Source organism: Brassica rapa, chromosome A06 (assembly GCF_000309985.2).
Source record: "Brassica rapa cultivar Chiifu-401-42 chromosome A06, CAAS_Brap_v3.01, whole genome shotgun sequence".
Classification (NCBI taxonomy): Eukaryota; Viridiplantae; Streptophyta; class Magnoliopsida; order Brassicales; family Brassicaceae; genus Brassica; species Brassica rapa.
The window spans coordinates 6,029,507-6,052,311 of NC_024800.2; the positions used below are offsets into that span (position 1 = coordinate 6,029,507).

General features: G+C 33.7%; 4 protein-coding genes across 4 annotated transcripts; 1 reads left to right on the forward strand and 3 right to left on the reverse strand.

The window, feature by feature from the left end:
- Positions 1 to 427: 427 nt before the first annotated feature.
- On the forward strand, positions 428 to 2,584 carry LOC103872296. The gene is made up of 6 exons (XM_009150643.3): positions 428 to 839; positions 924 to 1,090; positions 1,188 to 1,416; positions 1,769 to 1,854; positions 1,928 to 2,019; positions 2,131 to 2,584. The coding sequence occupies exons 1-6, from the start codon at positions 672 to 674 to the stop codon at positions 2,358 to 2,360; spliced, it is 972 nt and encodes a 323-aa protein (XP_009148891.1). The 5' UTR covers positions 428 to 671; the 3' UTR covers positions 2,361 to 2,584.
- LOC103872295 (putative glutamine amidotransferase GAT1_2.1) lies at positions 2,445 to 3,863 on the reverse strand. Its single transcript, XM_009150642.2, has one exon. It carries the CDS (start codon positions 3,743 to 3,745, stop codon positions 2,582 to 2,584), a length of 1,164 nt encoding a protein of 387 aa, XP_009148890.2. The 5' UTR covers positions 3,746 to 3,863; the 3' UTR covers positions 2,445 to 2,581.
- Positions 3,772 to 5,973, reverse strand: LOC103872297 (auxin-responsive protein IAA34). Its single transcript, XM_009150644.3, has 4 exons — positions 5,833 to 5,973; positions 5,038 to 5,277; positions 4,791 to 4,899; positions 3,772 to 4,698 (listed from the first exon to the last, which is right to left on the reverse strand). Exons 1-4 carry the CDS (start codon positions 5,909 to 5,911, stop codon positions 4,632 to 4,634), a joined length of 495 nt encoding a protein of 164 aa, XP_009148892.1. The 5' UTR covers positions 5,912 to 5,973; the 3' UTR covers positions 3,772 to 4,631.
- A 6,526-nt stretch (positions 5,974 to 12,499) lies between these two features.
- LOC103872299 (E3 ubiquitin-protein ligase RHA2A) lies at positions 12,500 to 19,847 on the reverse strand. The gene has a single exon (XM_033272987.1). The coding sequence runs from the start codon at positions 14,684 to 14,686 to the stop codon at positions 14,225 to 14,227; it is 462 nt and encodes a 153-aa protein (XP_033128878.1). The 5' UTR covers positions 14,687 to 19,847; the 3' UTR covers positions 12,500 to 14,224.
- Between the last annotated feature and the right edge of the window lie 2,958 nt (positions 19,848 to 22,805).

Below are 22,805 nucleotides of genomic sequence, written 5' to 3' on the forward strand. Positions count from 1 at the left end.
AGATTGAATAATTTAGAGAGCCAGTCTTTCTTTTTGTCAAGTCTGCTAAAATAGCATTTCAAAAGTCCAATTAATCTAAATGTGTTTTTTGCCCCTTGCCGTCCGTCAATATCTAGGATCCCACCACATAGCTTATTACTAAGGCCATCGGTGAATTTGTTATATACTCCCTTCTATTATGCAAAATTTCCACTTCTTCCTTTTTGTTTTGAAATTATAACACATAACCCTATAATTCAAATTTACAACATTGTAACTTTTATTTTGAACAGCTTCAAATAATTTCATTTTAATTAGAAAATGATAGAAAAATGTTTGCTAACCAAACAAAATAAAAACTCTTTCTCACATACCCACTTACAGTGGGTTTAGGCCTTGGGGGGGGGTGTATTACTGATTCAAAAAGAAATATGGGTGAATAAGTAACTAATCATAACTACAATGGTCGAATCATGCAATAAAAATAAATAGCGGTGTGTTCTTCTTTTAATTTGACTCTCTCCTCTCCCTCTCTACTTTCTTTTTTCTTTTTGTAAAATCAAAAATCTTTCTTTCTCCTCATTTGCTTGAATCGTGTTTAAAACTCCTCAAAACTCTCAATTTAAATCAATCTGTACGACTGACTAGTGGGGAAGAGTGTTACATCGTCGTCGTTTTGAATCCCTTTTGAGATGTTGGGAGCTGGGTTTCAGTTGACTAAGCTGAACGACGTCTCTAATGGCGGATCGATTCACAGTCAAAAAGGGTCTGCGTTGGAAGCATCGACAACAAGTAATGTAGAACGGTTTTTGGAGTCGGTCACACCATCTGTGCCTGCTCACTATCTCTCCACCTCCAAGGTCAAAAGTCGATACCTTTTCCTTTTATAAAGACAAGAACTTTTTCGTTTTGTTTAGAGAGGCAGTGATGTTGTTGAGTTGCAGACTCCTCCTTACTTTGTTCTTGGAGATGTGTGGGAATCGTTTGCTGAGTGGAGTGCTTACGGCACTGGAGTTACTCTCTCTTTGCATAACATCAACTACAAGGATCGTGTCATACAATACTACGTTCCTTCTCTCTCCGCCATCCAAATCTATACTGATCAAGCGAGGTAGAAAGAAAGAAGCTTGATCTAAATCTATTGCTGATGAGCAAGCTTCTTGAACTTGTGCTTCAGTCTAAAGCTTGAGTCTTGTTTTTTTTTAAAGGGGGGCAGGTGAGGAGAGCGAGAGCGATTTCAAGGATTCTAGCAGTGAAGGAAGCAGCAGTGAGTCAGAGAGAGGACTCTCTGGTGGTATGGACCAGCTCTCGTTAAGAAAGGAGCATCGTGAAGACTCGTCCAGTGATGATGGGGAGCCTTTAAGCTCTCATGGTCGTTTGGTATTTGAGTATCTTGAACGTGATCTTCCTTACATCCGTGAACCCTTTGCCGACAAGGTTTGTCCATCTATGTTAACTCTGAGTATCAAGTTAACAAGTTATTAGAAACCATAAGGATTCGGAAAACATGTGAAGTGTGCTTTAGACTAAAACATTAAAAATCTCATAGTTTGAAATAAATTCTTGTATGCGGCTACACGGAAGTTAGGTACTGTAAGGCTTTACTGTAATCAGATAAGTTTAACTTTTAAAAGCAAACACTTGAAGTGACGTCAAATATTTATCTATGAAAGTAATGTTATGAGTTCATGTGGGATGTTCAACTGCTGTCTTGAAACTTCTCCAAATCTCAAAGGGAAAAATGCAATATCAATAGCTGTCTGTCTTTATTTAATTGTTACCATTGCAGATGTCTGATCTGGCCTCTAGATTTCCTGAGCTGAAGACGCTGAGAAGCTGTGATTTATTACCTTCAAGCTGGTTTTCTGTGGCATGGTATTCCTCTTTGTACTTACTTAATCCATGGTGCCCTCTCGTGTCTCTTAGAATCCCTTACTATACTATGTAGGTACCCAATTTACAAAATACCCACAGGACCCACGGTCAAGGATCTGGATGCTTGTTTCTTGACGTATCATTCCCTTCACACTCCCTTTCAAGGTTAGAAACACTTCTTCGAACAATTGTTTTAGGTAAATAACGTTTAAGTATGCTAGCCATATTAACACTGGGATAAATATTCATTTACTGTCTATCTTTTGGCTCTTTTAGGTGCAGGCATTACAACACAGTCTATGTGTGAGGTGCAGCCAATGGAGAGTGTTGAGAAGACTACCCTGCCTGTGTTTGGCCTTGCTTCATACAAGTTGAGAGGTTCTGTATGGACAAGCATCAAAGGATCTGGGCACCACCAGCTCGTGAACTCCCTTTTCCAAGCCGCAGACAACTGGCTGAAGTTGCATCAAGTCAACCATCCTGATTTCATCTTCTTCAGCCGATGATGATAGGATTATTATGACGACAAAAGATGTAGGAACTCTTTATAATTACTGTCCTGAGGAAACTCATATATACATACATACATATAGGGAACTTGTTCATGTATTGGGTTTTGATCATTAAACTTTATTGTGAACCCTGCTCAAATGGTGATTGATGTATACAGAAAACTAATTTTCTTTTATATGTAAAACATGTTTTTGCAATAAAAGCTAATAGTTAACTATGTCTCAGTGGGTTCAACTTCCAGCAGCTTCCTCTTGATGGCATCAGAGCAAAGACGAGCCATCATACGGTGGAAGGAGAGAAGGTCAGATAAACGATCTGCAGACAACTTGTCCATTGCTCTCTCTTGCACCTCTTTCCGTTTCATATACACACACGAGTTCCTCACCGTCGCTCCCATCTGCTTCAGCCTGTTCTCTTGTTTCTTGCTTAGAGCCGTGTTTGATGCCTCTAGAAGCTCAGCCATGGAGAAGCTTTTGACTAGCCTCTTCTTCTTCGTCTTCAGCTCCATCACAATCTCTGCTGCCTCAAGTTGCTTCTTCTGAAACGCGGTAACAGCTTTCACAAACTCCTGATAAGCAGTAGCGCATCCCGGATAATCAAACTCATCAGAGCCTCCCGAGAGCCTCATCCTCTCGGGATGAAACTGGAGACCCACCAAGAACCGACCTTCCTCTGGATTGTACCCCTTCGGATCGTAAAAACCTTCTATCAAACCATCAGGAGCGTACGCCATCGGCACAAAACGTTCCCCTAGTCTCTTCACAGCTTGGTGATGATACGAGTTCACCATTATCTGATCCATCTCGTCGAACCATTTGTGCAACGGGGTCTCCTCCACGACTCTAGCCTCGTGCCTGTGGTCATCGTAGTTGTCGTAATCTATATGCTTCGTGGTGGTTCCTATCTCCTTGTCAATGTCTTGGTAAAGAGTTCCTCCGGCGGCCACGTTGAGGATCTGAGAGCCACGACAGATGCCTAAGAAAGGAATGTTTCTTTCGAGGCAGAGTTTGGCTAGAGTCAGCTCGATGCTGTCTTTCTCTATGTCGATGGCCGTGTCACTCGCGTGCAAGCTCCTGATCTCCTCCATGTCCTCCTGAGAGAGTCCTTGTTGTTCTGCGTCTGCGTAGAGAGATGGGTCTACGTCTTCTCCTTCGCAGAGGAGGACGCCGTGGATGGGCTCGAAGCTCTTGAGCATAGAATGTATCCCGCTGACACGTGGGACAATGACAGGAACTGCGCCGTTTGAGACGATGAGGTCGAGATGGTACTCTCCCACAAAGTCCACGAACTTGTTCTTGCGTAGAGTTCGACGAGAGACGATGAGAACTCTGGGGAGAATCTTGGACGTCGAGAGATCATTATCATTAGCAACCACCATGTTTAATTAATATCTGTGTTTATGTCTTTTTTTTTTTTTTGGTTGAAACTGTGTTTCTGTGTTTGTGTTTGTCTTTGTTTTAGTTCTTGTTTGTATGCTTTTATGTTTTATTACGTTGTATTGTGTGTTTATGTCTTTGATTGTGTTTGTTATTTATAGAGTGGAGACGCAGCGTACAGGCAATGCACAGACTCCGCACTCTGTCAACATCATCATGTTTATCTGTACTTTTATTGGTCAAAGCTTTACAACTAGATGCTGGCGTGGACTTTTCTGGATATAACCAAATTAATCTTCCTTTTTGTTAGGTTAGGTTGGATTGTTTTAAAAAAAAAACGTTTCATTTACATATCTTTGTTATAATAAAAATGTGTTTTGTGATGGGTTTTGGGAGGATTGGATATGGATGGATGACTCGGTGACTTGTTGTAACCAATATTAGGCAGGCATTGCATTACTGTCTTTATTATTTTTTATTTTGTACGTAAAGCATATCTTCTGTATTTGGAAAGTCTTGAATTAAATTATCGATATCACGTTCTACGTTATATAATTTAAAAAATCATCCTAAACAACCCCTGTTTTGTTAGTTAGTCTCCTGTCACTCATACGTGTAAGATAAACGTCGTAGACTTGAAACCAATTGGTATGAATGAAAATGTAAGTGTAAGAGATTTCCATTGGTGCCATTGTTAAGCTCCCATGTCTGGTAACTATTCAGATTTCAGACACACTTGTTAAACAATAATACTTTATACTTCGATCGACATTAACTTTTATTTTGGTTGGCAAGACAAGATTCAAAAAGCAAGAACCAGAAAGGAGCTGATATGGACATTTGAACAAAGAGTGAAGGAAGATGAGAGAATCGTCAAAGTTTTTGAGCTTAAAAGAAAAGTAGAAAATCGTTTCTTCTTGTGATTCTCAGCCGCTCCACGTTTTCTACCAACTCCCTGCCATTTCACAATAATCTCAACTCATTTAAACGCTTACTTAAGTAAACATTACAAGTTTGTTGTATATAGAGAGAGTCTTGAGAGCTTACTTCCATGAAACATCCTCAGCATTCCTCCAAGTGCCTTCTTTGTCTTTGTACACCAAAGAGAACTCTGATTCTCTCTCGAACAACCTCAATCCCGTTACACTCTGCATCCCTGCAGAATGCAACCAACATCATAATCAATCCCATATAAGTCTATTAGGAACATTACAACTTATCTTTGAGTCCCATGAGGAGTAGAAAATTCTGAAAATACTTAAAAAAGTACTAAAGCTTCTCATCAAAACCTTACCAAACATGTCCTCTAGTTGATGAGCAAGAGTTGAATGCCCTCCATGATCAAGAACACAGACCTTACGACCTACCACAAACCCATCCATTGTGACCTTTACATAACCCCACTTCTTTCTCCCTCCTTCATTACTCCCACATTCTTTACCACATCTTCCATTTCTGGTTTCGTGCCTCTTCTGCAGAAACTCGCCACGGTTGGACTTCAAGTCATCTGTAACTTCTCTATATCCTCCCACACCTACCGTTTTGATTCAAAATTAAACAAAAGAACAGAAAAGAAACTGGAATGTTGATTGCTGTGGAAGTGAAGAAGACACTAAAATGTTGAAGTGCAGACAATCTTGACCATTAGGGGGAACTATTGTTATGCTTCATATCATAGAAACCAGATAGATTTGAGAGAGGATGGTCATACATGTTAATAAACAGTACACATCGTTTCAAAGTTGAGAAAATCTACCAAGGAAACATGTTTTGTATATTTTGCCCAAAGAAAACTCTAAATATATTCTTTTTGTTTCATTTTAATTGTCGTTTTAGTTTTATGCACACAGATTAAGAAAACATTAAATTTTGCATATTTCCAAAATAAAAACATCATTACTTATACATTTAACCATATTTCAATAGACGAAAATATAAATTGGAGAATATAATTAATACATTTTGTATCAAAATTATAAAATGGTACTTATTTTGACAAAAAAAAGTTACTCAACAACTATAATTAAATCGAAACGGAGGGAGTATATGTTAGCTGAGAGGTAATGGAAATAATAACAAAAAATCTCACTTTGGCCTGATGTGTGGTAAGGCTCATGTTGTATGGTTCTAAGACTTAGGCCTAAATCGATTACGCTGCCACATTCCATGGTCTGAGAGTTATATGGATGATACTTAAAAAAACTTCGGGAAAAACAAGGTGGATATGAATCTTCTATGACAAATGGAATAAAAAGGTGAGATGAATGATGTGGATTTATAGCACGCAGCTAAGGCTGAAAGTTAAGAGACATAATTGCAGGCAGGGCAGAGACAAAAGACAAAGAAGAACCCATTACCAATCACGCAAGGGTCAGTTTTGTGGTCCTTTTGTTGTTTGTCTGATGACACTAAGTGCAAGGGATGGGGGAGGTCATCACAGGTTCAGTGTTTGTCACCCCATACGTTGCTGTAATATTTCTTGCCAGCTAGCATTAGCAAATAAACCTGAAATCATCAGGATTGTACTACTAATCACAGCAGACAAATCTCCATCTCGTGAGCTGCCTCAATAATATCAGAGTGTCGCCAACTCAATGTCTCAAGTCACAAAACCTGGAAACTGGAATCACTCAAAAAGAAAATATCAGAAGTCAGTATGGTCTAACATGATGGCAGAAACACACTATCTTTCAAGAGAGACAACTCTGTTGTTAAATACTAGACAACTCAGTTGTATCATTAAGTGCATCATGTCTCCCACACCTTACTGAGAGGTAGGACTGTGAGGTTAGTAAATTCCAAGACAAACATGATTCCATATTTCCATGTCTATAAAAATTCTCTCGTGGATAATTTAAGCCCTCCAAAAGAAGCGGTACAAGGGAACACACCCATACTTGTACAGATAACTTTTCAAATAAATAGCTCGTCGCCATAACAAAGGAAGGTAAATGAGCTTCCACCATCTCATTAGATGTCTAATTTACAGGTGTATGACTTCAAAAAAATAAAATTCCTCATAAGCTAATGTTCAGTTTTCCCAAATAGTCAATGTATATGTCTTAAACGGAAATGACATCCTTATTAACATGCGCTTCTGATACACATGTTGTTATGTACTAACTGGAGACCACCTTAGAGCAACGTTTACATGCCAGGAAGGGAAGAGCCCATAAAGTTTCACTTATGCAGAATCATGGTGGCTAAGAAATTCAGTTATGCAATGATAGACTTGCTCCACTGCCTTCGGTGAGATTATCAGAGATAGAAAACAAACACGAACATAACATGGCAGTGAACAAAGTTCTAACATGAGAGACCTAGATATATATGCAACATACCAGTCGTCCTCCCACTAAATCTTAGTGTGCATAATGTGGTCCGTCTGGTTCTCCAAGTAACTTATAAGTGATCAGGGAACAGCTTAACAGTGTCTGCCATATTCACTAGCAACTGTAGTGGTTAGAAAACATAATGCATGACAACTACGTTAATTGAACTCTGTCTTGTAGACGTTATCAGTCTTTGGTGCGTGCTTTCTCTAATTTTTGGGCTGGGCTGTAATTAAAGGCCATATGGCTCGTAGTAATAGAAAGGAACAGACTTCACACCAGTTAAATGACCATTAGCTAACTAGAGACTAGAGATACAAAAAAAACTAGGAGGGTGTGAACCTCCGACCTTGTGGCTAAGAGCCATCTGAAATTCTGAACTATTCCAGTTTATTGTTGACAATTTACAGTTGTGAATCTTAAGACCAAAGCCAGAACTTTGAGGTTTACAGAACACAATATTTATATATTTTCGGGTCAAAAACAAATACAGAGTTCAAACTGGATGATATGAGTGTATAACTAATATTAACGACTAGGCTACACATTCAGTCGATAACATATAACTAGGATAAGATCCGCGCCTTGCGCGGGATTAAGTTATTATTTTTATTATATTTTGGAGAATGAAACAATAGTTTGGCTTCATTTGGATTACGGGTGTTCAATCCGGATATCGGGTTGGTTTCGGTTCGGTTCGGTTTTTTTTTTATATTTGGTTAGTAAAATATTACTACTATTCTAAATCCATATTTACTTTGACTTTAGTCTTTCACATACTTTTGAAAGATTTCAACTGGACGACTAAATTGATCAGCCAATCTTGTTGATTTAAATCATTAGTGTTTATATATATATATATATATATATTATTTAGTTTGAATATTTATTAAATAAAAATTCATATGCGTTATATTTTATGATCATTTGTAACTTATTATAACAAAAAATAATCTATTGATCACAAAATTTTCAGAGTGGGAATATTCAAATTTCTAATAATATATAGACGTTTTGAAAAATTTAAATATAACATATAAGAAAAAATATAAATGTTTTTGTTATATATTTAATGTGATTTTTTAATATCTTTCAATAATATAAAATTAAAAAAAAAAGAACTAAGATACCAAAATTGTTATCAAATATTTATTATTCATAATAATTAATTTTCATATATACGTTAATCATATTAGGTAATTTCGTAGTTTCTAATTAAGGAAAGTGCAAAAAAAAATTTGGTAGATTATTTATCAATTCGATAGTTAGTTTAATAAAAAATATAATGTAAGTCAAGATGGACCAACCTAGTTTTCTAAGAATAGTATATTTTATATAGTCATTTATTAAATGAAAATTTATAATCATACAGTTCTATGATCATTCATATCATTTTATAACTGAATATTTAAATCATTGATAACAAAATTTTCAATGTGAAATCTTTAATAAGTTTATAATTTATAAATATTTTTGAAAATTCATTGAAAGTTTTAATATTAAAATATTTATGTAATCTTATGGTATATAGTATAATCTATATATATATATATATATATATATATATATATATATATATATATATATAAATATATGTTTTACTATTAAATGATATTTTTTACTCATATGGTTTTAAAATAATGTGTATCTTCTTATAATATTAAATAAAAGTTCATATTAATACAATTTTATGATCATTTATAACTTATTATGACAAAAAAAAATAATCTATTGATCACAAAATTTTCAGAGTGGGGATCTTCAAATTTCTAATAATTTATAGACGTTTTGAAAAATTCAAAATATAACATATAAGAAAAATTATAAATGTTTTTATTATATATTTAATGTGATTTTTAAATATATTTTAATAATATATAATTAAAAAAAGAACTAAGATACAAAAATTGTTATCAAATATTTATTATTCATTATAATTAATTTTCACATATACGTTAATCATATTAGGTATCGTAGCTTTTATTTAAGGAAAGTGCAAAACATTTTTTGGTACGTTATTTATCAATTCGATAGTTAGTTTAATAAAAAGTGTAATATAAGTTAAGATGGACCAACCTATTTTTCTAGGAATAGTATATTTTGTATAGTTATTTATTAAATAAGAATTTATAATCATACGGTTCTATGATCGTTCATATCGTTTTATAACAAAATATTTAAATCATCGATAACAAAATTTTCAATCTGAAATCTTTAATAAGTTTATAATTTATAAATGTTCTTGAAAATTCATTGAAAGTTTTAATATTAAAATATTTATGTAATCTTATGGTATATAGTGTTTAATATATATATATATATATTTATTTTATTATTAAATGATATTTTTTACTCATATGGTTTTAAAATCATGTGTATCTTCTTATAATAAAAATGTTAAACCATTGATCATTAATTTTTAACATAATAATTTTAATAGTTTTAGTCATTTATTGTCGTTTTTAAAAATTCAAAATATAACATATACGAAAAAATCTAAATTTTATTTTTATAGCTAATTTGATTGTTTAATTTATTTTAATAATATAAAATTAAACAAAAAATGATGGAAGAGATATACATTGTTATCAAATCTTTATTATTAAACTCATTAATTGTCATATATATATTAGTCATTTATGGTAATTTCGTAGGTTTTATTGAAGGAAAGAAAATATCATATCATATCATTATATCATATAGTTTGACCAACTTATGTATCTAACAACATATAAAAATCGAATGTGGACCTACTTATTTTTCAATTGAATGTAATTGACTACCTAACTGAGTGCCACCTATGCATTGGGGTCTTTTTTAATTAATACAAAATTGAGGTTACATCTTTTCAAATGTTCCTCAATTAATATATAAGGGATGTTATGATAAGATTTATGATGTGATAACTAGTTTACATGAATTTGTTCTCTTTTCTTGTTCACTGGGCATTTGGGACCTGTTAGCTATTACTATTGCGAGTTGTTTTCTTCTTGTCAAAAGGTAATGCGAAAGGATATTTGTGGGGTTCAAGGCCCATGCGTCGCTTAGGAATTGACCCACTGCCGTTTGGCCTTTTCCTTAATTTTAGGATAACATTATTTTCTCAATTCACACTCTTTTCTCCCTTTGAGTATCCAATGATTGCTTTTATTCGGTAGGAGTATATTTTATGGCTGTTTTAACGAGCAAATAATAAAATATGAGCCATTTTATTATGCTTTTGATGACTTTGTCCAATGAAGTTTGCACTCTATGTCTTGGATTCCTCCTAAAGGTCACTCTTTTTCACCTCCTTTTACTTTTACCTTTGTTGAATTATGCAAAATTTATACTGCCTTATTATATTAAAATACTAATTCTATTTGTATAATTGACTAATCAACTACGTGAGCTAGCTGTATATGGACTAGAAACCTGGAAATATTGAGTTCAGCTGAGAGCTGTACTTTCACCATTTTTGTATAATTATTCAAGGACACTCGGTAAATAATTTAAAGATTATTAAGCGTTAAGTGTTCTTTTTCATCCTAATAATATATTTTTCATCTTCTAATGGAGTATTATTTATGTGTGTGTAGTGTAGTGTAGCCGTATGGACCATTTATGACTGATTGTTGTTATCATTTTGAAAACTCAAAAGTGTGGTATTACTACTATGATCATGGCTTAAAGCAAGCCATTTCACTTCCCACACACACACGGGCCTCCTACTACTAGGAAAAGGTAGTATATGCAATATGCTCATATATCACATTTATCATTATGTCGATCATTTTCTTTAAGTAACAAGTTAATAGTATGTCAAACCAAAACAAAAAGGTGCTCAACATACAAAAAAATAAATGAATGACGCAGAAAGTGGCGTTGTCATGATGTAATACAGTCTAATCTGAGTAGTGCGGAGTGTGGACGGCCAAGATCGAAGGAAGGTGTGACCGTGTGAGAGTAGTCCCACTCACGGTGTAAAATGGGAATATTACGTAAGAGTGGAGGGTCAACGTAAATAGATATAAAGGTGTTACCTTTTTGTCTATTTAGTCACTAAAGTGTAAAGATGTTTGACAAAACTCAGAAAAAGTTTACGACACGATAAAATTGAGACCCACCTCTGACTGCCACCACATGCACGTCTTCTCTTATGTATTGTTTCTACTTTCTTGAATTTGGATTGCTTTGCAAAAAAATAGTGTAGATGTGATTACAATCAGAAAGCCTAGAAGACAATGAATAGACTGAGATTAATTACTAGTGAATCTACTAAAGCTCTGCGAGTCGGTGGAATTAATATGGATTGGGATTTGGAAGATGGATAAATGTGCATTGGGCGATGAATGAGTACACAATCAGCACACAAAAACATACATATGTGTGTGTACACTATAAAGAGAACGTACGGCGACATGGATGACCAAATGAGGAAGGCCCATTTATTTGTCTGCTTATAACCTAACATCCAAATCTATACTCATTTCTCTCCGCGTCTTCTTTTGTATTTATATGCAAAATGCATATAAATTACTACTCCTATCTTGATAACAAAAATAAGATAACATCAGAAAGAAACGTATGCAGTGACAAGTATGTCATTTGAAGTGTAACAACAAAGTAATAAACAAACCAGAAATACTTTAACTAAACAATTTGTTTTTGATAAATAATCCTGAAATGCTGTTAAACTAATTTTGTAGACTAATGAACTGTTTCCTTTTTAATTATGTTTTGAAATAAATATAGAAAATGTGGAATTGCGTTTTTTTTTAATATAAAACATGAGTAAACATTATATTCAACACCGTCGTGGTAGAATTCACGTATGCTCCAATTAGTAAATACAAACACGAGAAAATAAATATACAAACGTTATATTAACTGTATGAACGAAATAAAAAGACAAAAATATAGCATTTGGTATAGTGAGGACTGAGAAAAAGAAGGAAGCTGCACAACACTCAAGGCCAAAGACTATTCCACCATCTCTCCATCTACGTGCCTTTCTATGCATTTCTTCCAGATACGTATTTAACTAGAGTAACCTATAGTCCCATTATCTAATATTAAGTCGAATAACCATGCTACATGCTTCTTAATATTGTAAAAAGGGTTTTAGGGAAAACATACCCTATAGGCTCGGAGATCAAAGTTATTTAGAATTCTTTTACATTCCCCCAAGAATTATAGTTTTAACTTTTGCCCCTCAACGTCATTCTAATCTCCAAATCCCACCCCAAACTGTGTGTCAATCACTTGTATATCATTGCTAATCACAATCATATTTACTTTTCTTTGTAATTATTTATATCAGTAAAAGGAGGAGGGACATAGCCTCCTTGACCCTTTATATAAGACGCACTCATCATTCCATCCTTTTGCACACTGCATACTATATCAGTCTTCTTCTTCTTTAAGTTGCTGCTTTTTGTTTTCTTTGAGAGATAAGCTATGGTGTCCACAGACGAAGAGGACGACGGTCGAAGGAAAGTGATGGAAGGTGTAATATATATGAATTAACATATTGAGAAAGATGGGCTTTGCAATAATCTACGCTCTTTCATAGAGAAGTAAGTCTAGGGAGAGCGAGATTATTGCATTGCTTGATGCTGGGGAATCGAAGGTTACTGGTCCGATTTTTTCCTTAACCTGAAAAAAAAAACAATTCTTATATCTATTACTATGATGGTGTTTGTGTGTGAGCTTTGTGTCTGTGTGTGTTCAGCCTACGAATACATTTATGTTGTGTTAATGTTATGAAGAGTCTCCTCTTGTAGAAATGGTATAACTTAATAACAAAGCTTACGTTGCAAATAAAAAGAGTATAGCAGCATTAATATATACATCAAACGGGTAATGAGTTGAATCTTAAGAAATTAAGATTATGTTTAACCTAACTAAAACAACACTTTAGCTTCGTTTTGAGCTTGTACGATTGGCTGAAAAAATCAAACTCTGCTATACAGAAAAATGTGGAAGATGGTTATTAATTGATACAGGATAAACAGAGTTCTTTGATCCAACATAACACCAGATATCCTTCCCCTAGATCTATACCCCGTAAACTCGCTTCCTAAACCTAGCGTGGAAGCACTATAACTTTAAAGATTACAAGTACTTGAAGCATATAAACCACACTTTCCTGAAGATATAGGTTCGTTCTCTTCGAAAGCATATTCGAAGCTTCCAATTGCATTCAAAGCTTTGAAATCCCTCTTAGCTTCTTTTTTTAATTACCAACTCAGTGATAAAAGGGTTGATGCTATAACTTCTGCCGCATGTGTTTAATTCGAATTGGGATGAACTATTTATAATGCTTGAATTTCTGGTGAAAAAATGAAACCACTGTTTTGGAGAAAAAAAGTTTTGCATTGTTTTTTAAAAAAATTCTAGATTTTTGAGTCATCAATCTAGGTGTTGACAGGCATATATTGGAGCCAGAAATAGGCCAACTATGATGTTATTGGGCCATTCCCTCTATTCGAAAGCCCATATTACTGTGTTCACACATTTTTCTGAAAAGAAAGATTCAACTGGATCACCAAGACGTGTTCAACTTTCTCAACTTTTTGTATACAAACCGAAAATGGGGGCTGAAACATTGCAAACTGAGAGTGAAATAACAAAGAAATCCCTCTTCTCTTCACTCCTTTCAAATTCTATTATAGCGGCCGCCAACTTGTTAAAAAAAAAAATGGGGGACGAGTTCACACTTTTCTACTTGGACAAAGACGGGTAGGTGAGCCCTTAACAACATCCAAGTTTACGAAAGACGGACCATGATGAGTCTTTTATGAGTTGGTGATGCGGTTTCGCTTCTTCACCAGTAGAATATTATCTGTTCGCCACTGTAATAGAATTTGAAAGAGAGGTATTGTTTCTATTAACTTATATGTCGTACTGAAAACACACTTGACACTATTTTAGCTTCGTGTTGGTGAACAACAAAAATACTTAAAAATGCGACATAAAACATGAATACTAGAGATATTGTTTAATCATTCTTCAGAAATAAGGGCGCGCATGGGTCAGCCACCTAGTTCTCTGATATCTACGTACCTCTTTTTTTTTTATATGTAATTCATATATATAAAGGACAATTAAAGATGGGTGAATCACCGCCGTTGGATCGAAATCTTCCGATCCGGTCACACGCTTGAATCAATGGAGAGAGAAGCACGAGATCAAATCCCTCCCAACGCGCCGCTGCGTTCGGGAAACGCAACCATCGGCGACCAAAGCCGATCTACATAAAGGACACGTGAAATGGAGATGGTGAAGCCATCCCTCTAAGCACGGCTTGTGGAACACGTGTCCACACTCCAGCTTCCTCACCTCTTCTCCTTCATGCAGCTCCGACAAACACACGACGCAGTCTGAACCGCCTTCGCCGACGCTTCGGTACGAGGAGAGCCGGTTCAGGCTCAGCTGATCGGCGAGGACGATTATGTTGGCGAGTCCCGAGGCTACGATGGAGCCGTCGTCGAGGGGGAGATTAGAAGCTGGATCGCAGGGAGGGAGGAGGAAAGAGCGGAGACGGCTGAGGAATACGGCGAGGAGAGAGAGGAGCATGAGAGGGAGTGAATCGGAAGAGACGTCACTGAGCTGACCTTGTAGCCCCATCTTCTTTTCTTCTTCGTATCATTTGCTTAGCTCGTTTCCAGTATATATATAGCTTTTTTGGGTTTTACCTATTTACCCCTTTTTTAATTCATGGATAATTGGGTCAATCGGTAATATTACAAACTTGTTTTTAAGATTATACAAGTTTCTACTAACAAACACCAAAATAAATGCTTTATGATTCAATTATAAGACCATCATTAACGCTGAAAATGTTTAGGTGGTTTCTTAGAAAAATTATTTTATTTTACTTTTATATTTTTGTCTCAAATTTTTTTTTTTTTAAAACCAATCGCAGGCCGCTAAATATCAGTGGAATCTGCGAACAGTGTAAAAACTCCTCCAATATCAGTTTTTATTTCATACTTTCCGTGACCGGTTTTTAATAGTTCTGTGAGATCCACACACTAATTTTTCTTTAAAAACCATCTAAACTACCACGATAATCCTGCTTTAAGCTATGGTAGGAAAGCGTTTGATTATGTTAGATTTAATATATATTTCACCTAATAATTAGGATTGTAACAAGATTTCTCATCCTCGTGTTGCACCCCTTTAAAAAAGTTTGACAAAAAAAAAACAAGATTTTTCATACAGCTGTATCTATCATTTTCTTACCACTCCGATGATTATTATCAATACTATTAAATTAGGAACATGACCAATTGATAATAATTGAGTCCAACTATTTATTTAAACAGTCACTTATTATTTTCTTTATGCAACTGTATTTAATTATATTTAAACACTAACCACATATGATAATATCGTAACTTCTCCTTAATTCCTATATTTTCGGATCCATAGTTCTCAGTTATACTAACTAAAATCCACGGTTATGAAAATAAATGACAGCATATGTCCAACTAAATATAAACGTGATCTCTCATTTGTATTGTTTTGTGATCAATGTTTACAATACGAAACACATTGATCTTTGCGTGAAGTTAGCTCTTGGTATGGTCAGAGAAAGGTGAAGATAGACGGATGGATTCATGTCGTATTATGGGTTTATGGTTCTCGCTGGTGGTGTAATGGGTAAATCAAACGGAAAAAAAATCAGAAGCGACTGAATTATTGGAGAAGACAACCTCAAGCTTCAAGAGTTTTGTTTATGTGGAGAATAAAATAGTACTATATATATAAAATATTTTTCACTTTTATTCTCACCCTTAATATTACTAAATAAAATAAATACTATTTTCACCAACAATTACAGTATAAGTTTAGATTATAATTAACTTTGATATATTTCAAAAAAATCATTATCACACTACAACAACATAACTTACATATCAGTTCAAGAAGTTAGAATTTATTGGACGAGACGTTAATTTGTTCTAATTCTGAAAGTTTTACACATACACTAAATTTATCAATTAACAAAACACATAATGTTAAAATGGAGTTTAACGGGTTTAAGTGGATTTTTAATAGAAACTATATTTTGACGGATATTTTTTGTTTTAATTTTTTTGTGAAATTTAGTTTTATATTTGTTTTTTTTTGTTATTATTTTGTGTTTGATATTAATTTAATTGATAGAATAGATACATAGATTTGCTAAAATAAATTAAATTTTATATTTGTGTATAAATTCAAAATTGAATTATTTTTACCAAATTTATGTATATATTCTATCAAACTAAATTATTATTAACACAAATTTGATTACAAAAAAAATTATAAAAACTAATTTTTTTTAAACAAAAAATATATCCGCCCTTTGTCAAAATCTAGTTATCTAATTAAAACACGTATAAACCCACAAATACCAAACTTTTATGCATGTGTTATGGTATGTACTATATACAAACCACTGTCGTAGAAGATGATTTTTTCCTCTTCATATTTCAACCTCCTCCACTATTCTCTATTCAGAACAAATTGCTGAAGTGAAAGAAAAAAAGAGATTTTGCACGATCCTCGCTAACTTGTTGGCTCACACCACCTTCGATATTTTATACGTGATGATAACGAAGCAAACACATGATAATAATGAAGGAAACTTAAGCAAAAGATTGAAGAATAATTAATTAACATCATCAATATACAATACTAAAAGTTGAATAAAAGCTCCTCTCATGCTGTCCACGTCCTCACTAATAATCAACCAATCAGAAAAGTGTTTTTTGACACGTCAGTTTAGTTAATGTCGATAATGATAAAAGTGAGATTTTGTTTGGGTTTAAATTAATTTGCTATATTGGCCCAACTATTATCTGATCTACCTTTATCGGTGTCGTTTCCCCTTCTTCCATTAAATCTGCATGACCAGACACTAATTGCAGCCATTATTCTCTTCTTCATAACAACATAAAAACCTAACGATTTCATCTTCCACTTCTCCTCTTTCACCCAATATAAATTGATGTAGCGTTCAAGCTACCACCAGGAATCTCCTACATAAAACGAAATTGAATACCGCATGGAACTCAGAAGAACATAATTACATCGAACCTATCTCTACTCCATAGAGCTGAAACGTTTCACCTAAGGGATCTCCTCTCAAAATCAAAAACTCCAAGCCGATTGTAACTGATGCCAGTTTCATGCCTCTTCTCTTGCCGATTCCGCCGTCGCCTCCTCCTCCTCAGCTTTGGCCGCGACGTCAGAGAAATGCGAGAGGTCGTCTGTCATGTGTTGGATCACTTGAGAGAGAGGAAGGTCCACAGACTACGACGAGAAGGTTGGAGACCGTTAAATTTTTGCGCCTTTTAGGTGTGGAATTTCCTCTCAATCGATTTTTATCTCTTGATTTCAGATTTGAAAAGTAATATCTTTTAGTTTTATTTCTTAAGTTCTTTTGTCATATACTAAATTACTTTGGATATATATATATGCAGGCAGGCTTACTCCTTCTGTTGGATCCCCAGCTTACGACGACCTCGACTTTTTTTTAATTCCACTGCGTTAGTTGATGATTAACCTATTTATATTGTGTTGCAGAGAATTTGATGGTAACAGGAATTTGTTGCACGAGATCACTAGACTTTCACCTAAGGCGAAGACAAACTCTTCATTAGTTCTCTGGGCATATTGCATTACGAGAAACAACAAAAAGAATCTATGGCCTAAATCACCAAGCATCTCCTTCTGCTATCTATGGACCTAATTAATTTAGAATTATGCTGATAATTAGGAAGAAGTATACTTGATAGAGTAATATCAATGTTCAATATTTTGTATGTCTGTGTTTTGTCTAGGATTAGTCTCTTCAATTTGTTCAAAGTGCTTCTCTTCAGATTGATCATATAATTTGGAAGCTTAATTAAATCTATTATATTGGCTCCATGTTTGATTATCTTTTCTCTAGGCACTTCTCTCCCAGGATGTTCAGTCCAACATTGCTCCAGCAAGTAGTGAACCTTACGGCAGAACAACAATACGAGGTACTAAAGCTGCAACAAGCTCTCAAGCAAGACCCCATGGTGCAGCCTTACAGCACTGGGGTTGTTGTCTTATATGCTATGCCATGAAATGAATCTCACCTGTCTTAAGAGCTGCGTTGCTTTTCCTATATTTTCTTCCTTCTCTGCGATCTAATTCTTGCTCGGTTTCCACCCTCTTCAATCCAAGGGACAAGCAACTGGGTTGGACGGTTTCATTTGACGGAAACTTGCAGCAATGAACATGGTTTCTCACACTCAAATTACCAAAAGAAGAAGAAGAAGCTTCTCTCTCAAATATACACTGCAGGAAAGCATTCTCTGATGTTTTAAAGTGATTTCAGTCTAAAGCTCTCTTTTTTTTTATATTATCATCAAATCTAATATGTCTGTTTCACTGCCACAGAGGACAGAAATTGATCGGGTCTCCTTTTGGAAATCTGGAATACATGGATGGGGCCTTCCTGCCAGCAGAATTATCTATGAATGTGGGTTTTGTCTTTTTTTTTATAGAGAGGGAATGATGAGAAACGGTATTTTGTTTCAGATTCTTAAACACAGACTGGAATAGGTGAGACGTACAATTTGCAGACCTGAGAGGAAGGGAAAAAAATGCTATATGAGTTGAGACTATTTCCCATTTATCTCCACAATTATGTATTCCTCTCTCTATCTCTCTTTTAACCAAGGAAAGGATTTGTGTTGCAGCTGTTCAAGATCAGTGAGAAAGTAGTCGTTGATGCTACAAATAAAGGGAATATAGCTCGGCTTATCAACCATTAGTAAGCAGTTCTATGACATGGTGTGAAGTTTCACAGTTAGGAGTGATTGCGTTAAGACCCTTTTAGGAGATTTTGTTACACTGCAATAACTCATTGAGACAATTTTACTTCTACTCCCACTCTCTCACAAGGTAACACGCTCAGAAGGCATCTTACTTTGTTCCATGTAGTATTTTTTTCATTAGAATATATGCTTGGTTTCATCACTCCTCCTTTAAGTGTAAGATGCAGCGGTTTGTGACGTGCAATAATGATGGTAAACACACACATGCGTTGTGTGTCGAATATTTAATAAACTTTAGTGAGACTGGTTTTATGTAAGCTGGAATTGGTCAAAACCAGATAAAAGCAATAAATAAACACAAGAAGTTATCAGTTTCCATGTGAAAATCAGTACAATATAGATTCAGAACATTTGTACAGTGTGATTGGTTAGATATCAGAGTAAAAAGGTAGAAAATTTTGGTGAAAATGAGAGGGATGAAAATAAATAAATTTTTTAAAAAGTTTATTTCATTAAATTTGAGTTAAGATATACTCTATTTATTGTTTTCTCACTTTTTATAATAAACGAGTTATAATAAAAAAAAATTTGATTGGGTGAAATTAGAGTAAATAAGCTAAAAATAAACTGTCACCTACTTTAATTTACTCTAGCTGTATCCCACAGTCGTACCCGTAATCTAATATACTAAATCTATTTATAACTGATCACATCAAAAAATAATTTGCTTATATTATTAGCATCGTATTCCAAAATCAATACGTGAAAATACATATATAATTACTGTTATATTGTTAGCTGAATAAAACATTACTGCAAACTAAAGTCATTTATATAGTTTTTAAGGAACTAAAACATCTGAAGCATATCTATGTAAAAAAGTAGTTCTTTAAATATAAGAACCTGCACACATGTTACCTGATTAGATTTCAACTGGTCTGATCTCCAGATTTAAAACGAAAGTGTATCAATCAATCGTATGACAAGGTGTGCATAAGTAAAATTGTACACAAATTTGGTGTTAAAAATTCAGGTTATAATTAATGGGGGGGGGGGGGGGGGGATTTATGTCTCTTCAAATCATTTCCATGCATTTTTTTTTCTTTCTGAATGCATTATGAATAAGATGTAGCTAATAAGTCAGCAAGAAAACCACTTCGTTAGTTTTGACAACTAAATTTATTACGAAGATCCTAGAGCTCTACTAAGGAATTAAAACCAACAAAAAAACTTTAAAACCTACAAAAACAAATTCCTGTAAACGGAAGCTTAAAGTTGGATATTAAGTCTCAGAAAATAATTTTACCTCCCAAAAGAAACAATTAAAAAAGAAACAAATATACAAAAAACGAACGACGAGCACATTGGTTAATAATTTATTACCATGGTTGCGAAACCCACAACCGTACGTCATCCTAAAATAAGTCAAAAACGAGAAAAATAATTTTAGAAGATGTTGGAGTTTTCTCTACTACACCGTAAATATATTTCTACTTCTATTCATGTTTATCAATGGAAAATTTCTACTACCAATATTCCATGAATTCTACATATTTGAAAATATGGCATAAATCTAAAACGTTTTTAAAGTCCATTTTTTACAAAGTTACGAAATCTATATAAAGAGAGAACTTATACATCTTGCAAGCATAATTCTACCTCATGCATACGGTCTCAAGTCAATATTTTATAATTTAATTTTGTTATACTCTAATTTAGATTATGAGGAGCCTTAATTTTGAGTTTTTTTTCTACGATGCAACTTTTATTGTTTTCCTTTTGCTATCATTATATATTCAGATTATTTTATTCGGTAACTTTAAAGTTTAGGAAGTGTTGGAATCTAAACCAGTTTTTTTATTTAGTTAAAAAAATAACCAAAAATTGTTTTTAGAAGAACGAGTAGATATAAAAAAGTAGAGACCAATGAAAGATAGGACGAAATAGAAATGCTTCAGTTTTTTTAATATATAATTAAGACATCTATTAGTAAGAGATTATATAAGTTTTGTTATGAAACAAAAATAAATACAAACTTAATTTATATTTAGCTTTATTTTCAATGTTTAAATAACTGCATTATAATATATATTATTACAATTTAGATATTCATATTTAATTACATAAATGTAAAAGTGTAGCTTTCAATAATTTAAATAAAACTTTGCTTTTAAAAAAAAATTATATAAGAGAGAATTTTAATTTTAATAATTTAGAATACATAAACCGCGCGTAAATAGAAATGCTTCAGTTTTTTTTATATATAATTAAGACATCTATTAGTAAGAGATTATGTAAGTTTGTTATGAAACGAAAATAAATACAAACTTAATTTATATTTAGCTTTATTTTCAATGTTTAAATAACTGCATTATAATATATATTATTACAATTTAGATATTCATATTTAATAATTTAGTCAAATTACATAAATGTAAAAGTGTAGCTTTCAATAAATTCAAATAAAACTTTGTTTTTTAAAAAAAAATTATATAAGAGAGAATTTTAATTTTAATAATTTAGAATACATAAACTGCGCGTAGCGCGGTTAAAAGATCTAGTTACTTAGAATAATGGCAAATGGCGATGTTAAGTATTCAGGTTTCGCTATATAACATACAATTATAAATTTAGGTTTATAATAAAGAAAAGAAAGTGGAGAAACACAAGTCTCAGTTTTCGCCATTCTGACCATGTTGAGAATCCACCGATTGATAAAAGATAGCACAAGTTGGGATTAAGAAATTTGATTAACACATTAACTAGGCAACTAACAAGACCGTATCATTGAAGCATAGTAGCTACTAGCTGATAACTAAATGCTATATGGGGCAAAATTATACTAATAAAGAGAAATTCCAAAAAGGGAAGGCTTAAAAGCAATTGACGGAAAGGATATTTTGTCTTGTATATCGTATTAGCAAGGTTTATTTATTGAGTGATTTACAGTAATAGACACTTTTTGTCTTTTTATTACATAATAAGACACATGTTGCTCCTTGCACACTTCTTTATGTCGAAAAGACTCTAAAACCCCTAACTAAAAGAATTAAAGCAATTGAATATATTTGCTGTCTTGGGCGGTGAATCAAATATTTCAATTACAAATTAATTTAAAATCTTGATCTAGGAAGGATGAAACGCTGGCCACACATTTTTTATCTACTTTATTCGTCTTTATCGTTTATATTCTCTCACAGACTCCATTCTACGAAGAGAAAAAATCATTTGATTTCCTCTCATTCTCTGGTTGATGACGGCCGGTGTTAAAAGAGTAAAGTTTGAAGTAAGTGACGAGTGTTATTTATTCAATGTTCTTTAAACATGTGAATTGTTTGATAAAAAAATGTGATAATTGTTTGTTTAGAAATTGGTTATGTTTCAGTTTGTTGTAATCTAGTTTAAAAATTATTTTTGCCCCCGGTAGGCTGAGATTCGAAGGCCAGGTGTCAAGGTTGTTTGCAACAGAGAGAATTCTGAGAAAATAGTTAAATGTGTACTCAAAGTCGGATGTTTTTTTGTTTGGTATGGAACCTCCACTCGGTGTGATATTTTTTTCTTGGATTATATATGTAAGTTTGTTGGAATGTAAGTGGATGGTTGAATAGGTCATCGTACATGAGGAGATGAAATGGGAGTATAAAATCCAAGTGTACGTGTTGGTGAGACATTGTATATGGTGTGTGTGTACAACAATTGTGGAAGGATAATTGTGGACAGAGATGGTGGAGGCTTTACGTACATATTAGATTTGATATGGTACATATGCACAATAACGATAATAGTGTACTTGTGTACAAAGAAAAAAAGATATGTACACATGGACATTACAAGTAAAGCCAATGTTCAATAAGAACGAGGAGCATGTGTCTAATTAGAACAAAACCTGAGTAAGAAGAGTGAAGAGTAGTCAATCCTAAAGAGAAGATAAAAACTTCACTGAT

Excerpts from the sequence above, each read along its gene's own strand:
- LOC103872296 (XM_009150643.3), top strand. The coding sequence starts at position 672 with ATGTTGGGAGCTGGGTTTCAGTTGACTAAGCTGAACGACGTCTCTAAT. Across the intron at positions 1,417-1,768 it reads GTGAACCCTTTGCCGACAAG|ATGTCTGATCTGGCCTCTAG; the intron begins GTTTGTCCATCT and ends TTACCATTGCAG. Across the intron at positions 1,855-1,927 it reads AGCTGGTTTTCTGTGGCATG|GTACCCAATTTACAAAATAC; the intron begins GTATTCCTCTTT and ends TATACTATGTAG.
- LOC103872295 (XM_009150642.2), bottom strand. The coding sequence starts at position 3,745 with ATGGTGGTTGCTAATGATAATGATCTCTCGACGTCCAAGATTCTCCCC.
- LOC103872299 (XM_033272987.1), bottom strand. The coding sequence starts at position 14,686 with ATGGGGCTACAAGGTCAGCTCAGTGACGTCTCTTCCGATTCACTCCCT.
- LOC103872297 (XM_009150644.3), bottom strand. The coding sequence starts at position 5,911 with ATGGAATGTGGCAGCGTAATCGATTTAGGCCTAAGTCTTAGAACCATA. Across the intron at positions 4,900-5,037 it reads TCAACTAGAGGACATGTTTG|GGATGCAGAGTGTAACGGGA; the intron begins GTAAGGTTTTGA and ends TGCATTCTGCAG. Across the intron at positions 4,699-4,790 it reads GCTGAGGATGTTTCATGGAA|GGAGTTGGTAGAAAACGTGG; the intron begins GTAAGCTCTCAA and ends GTGAAATGGCAG.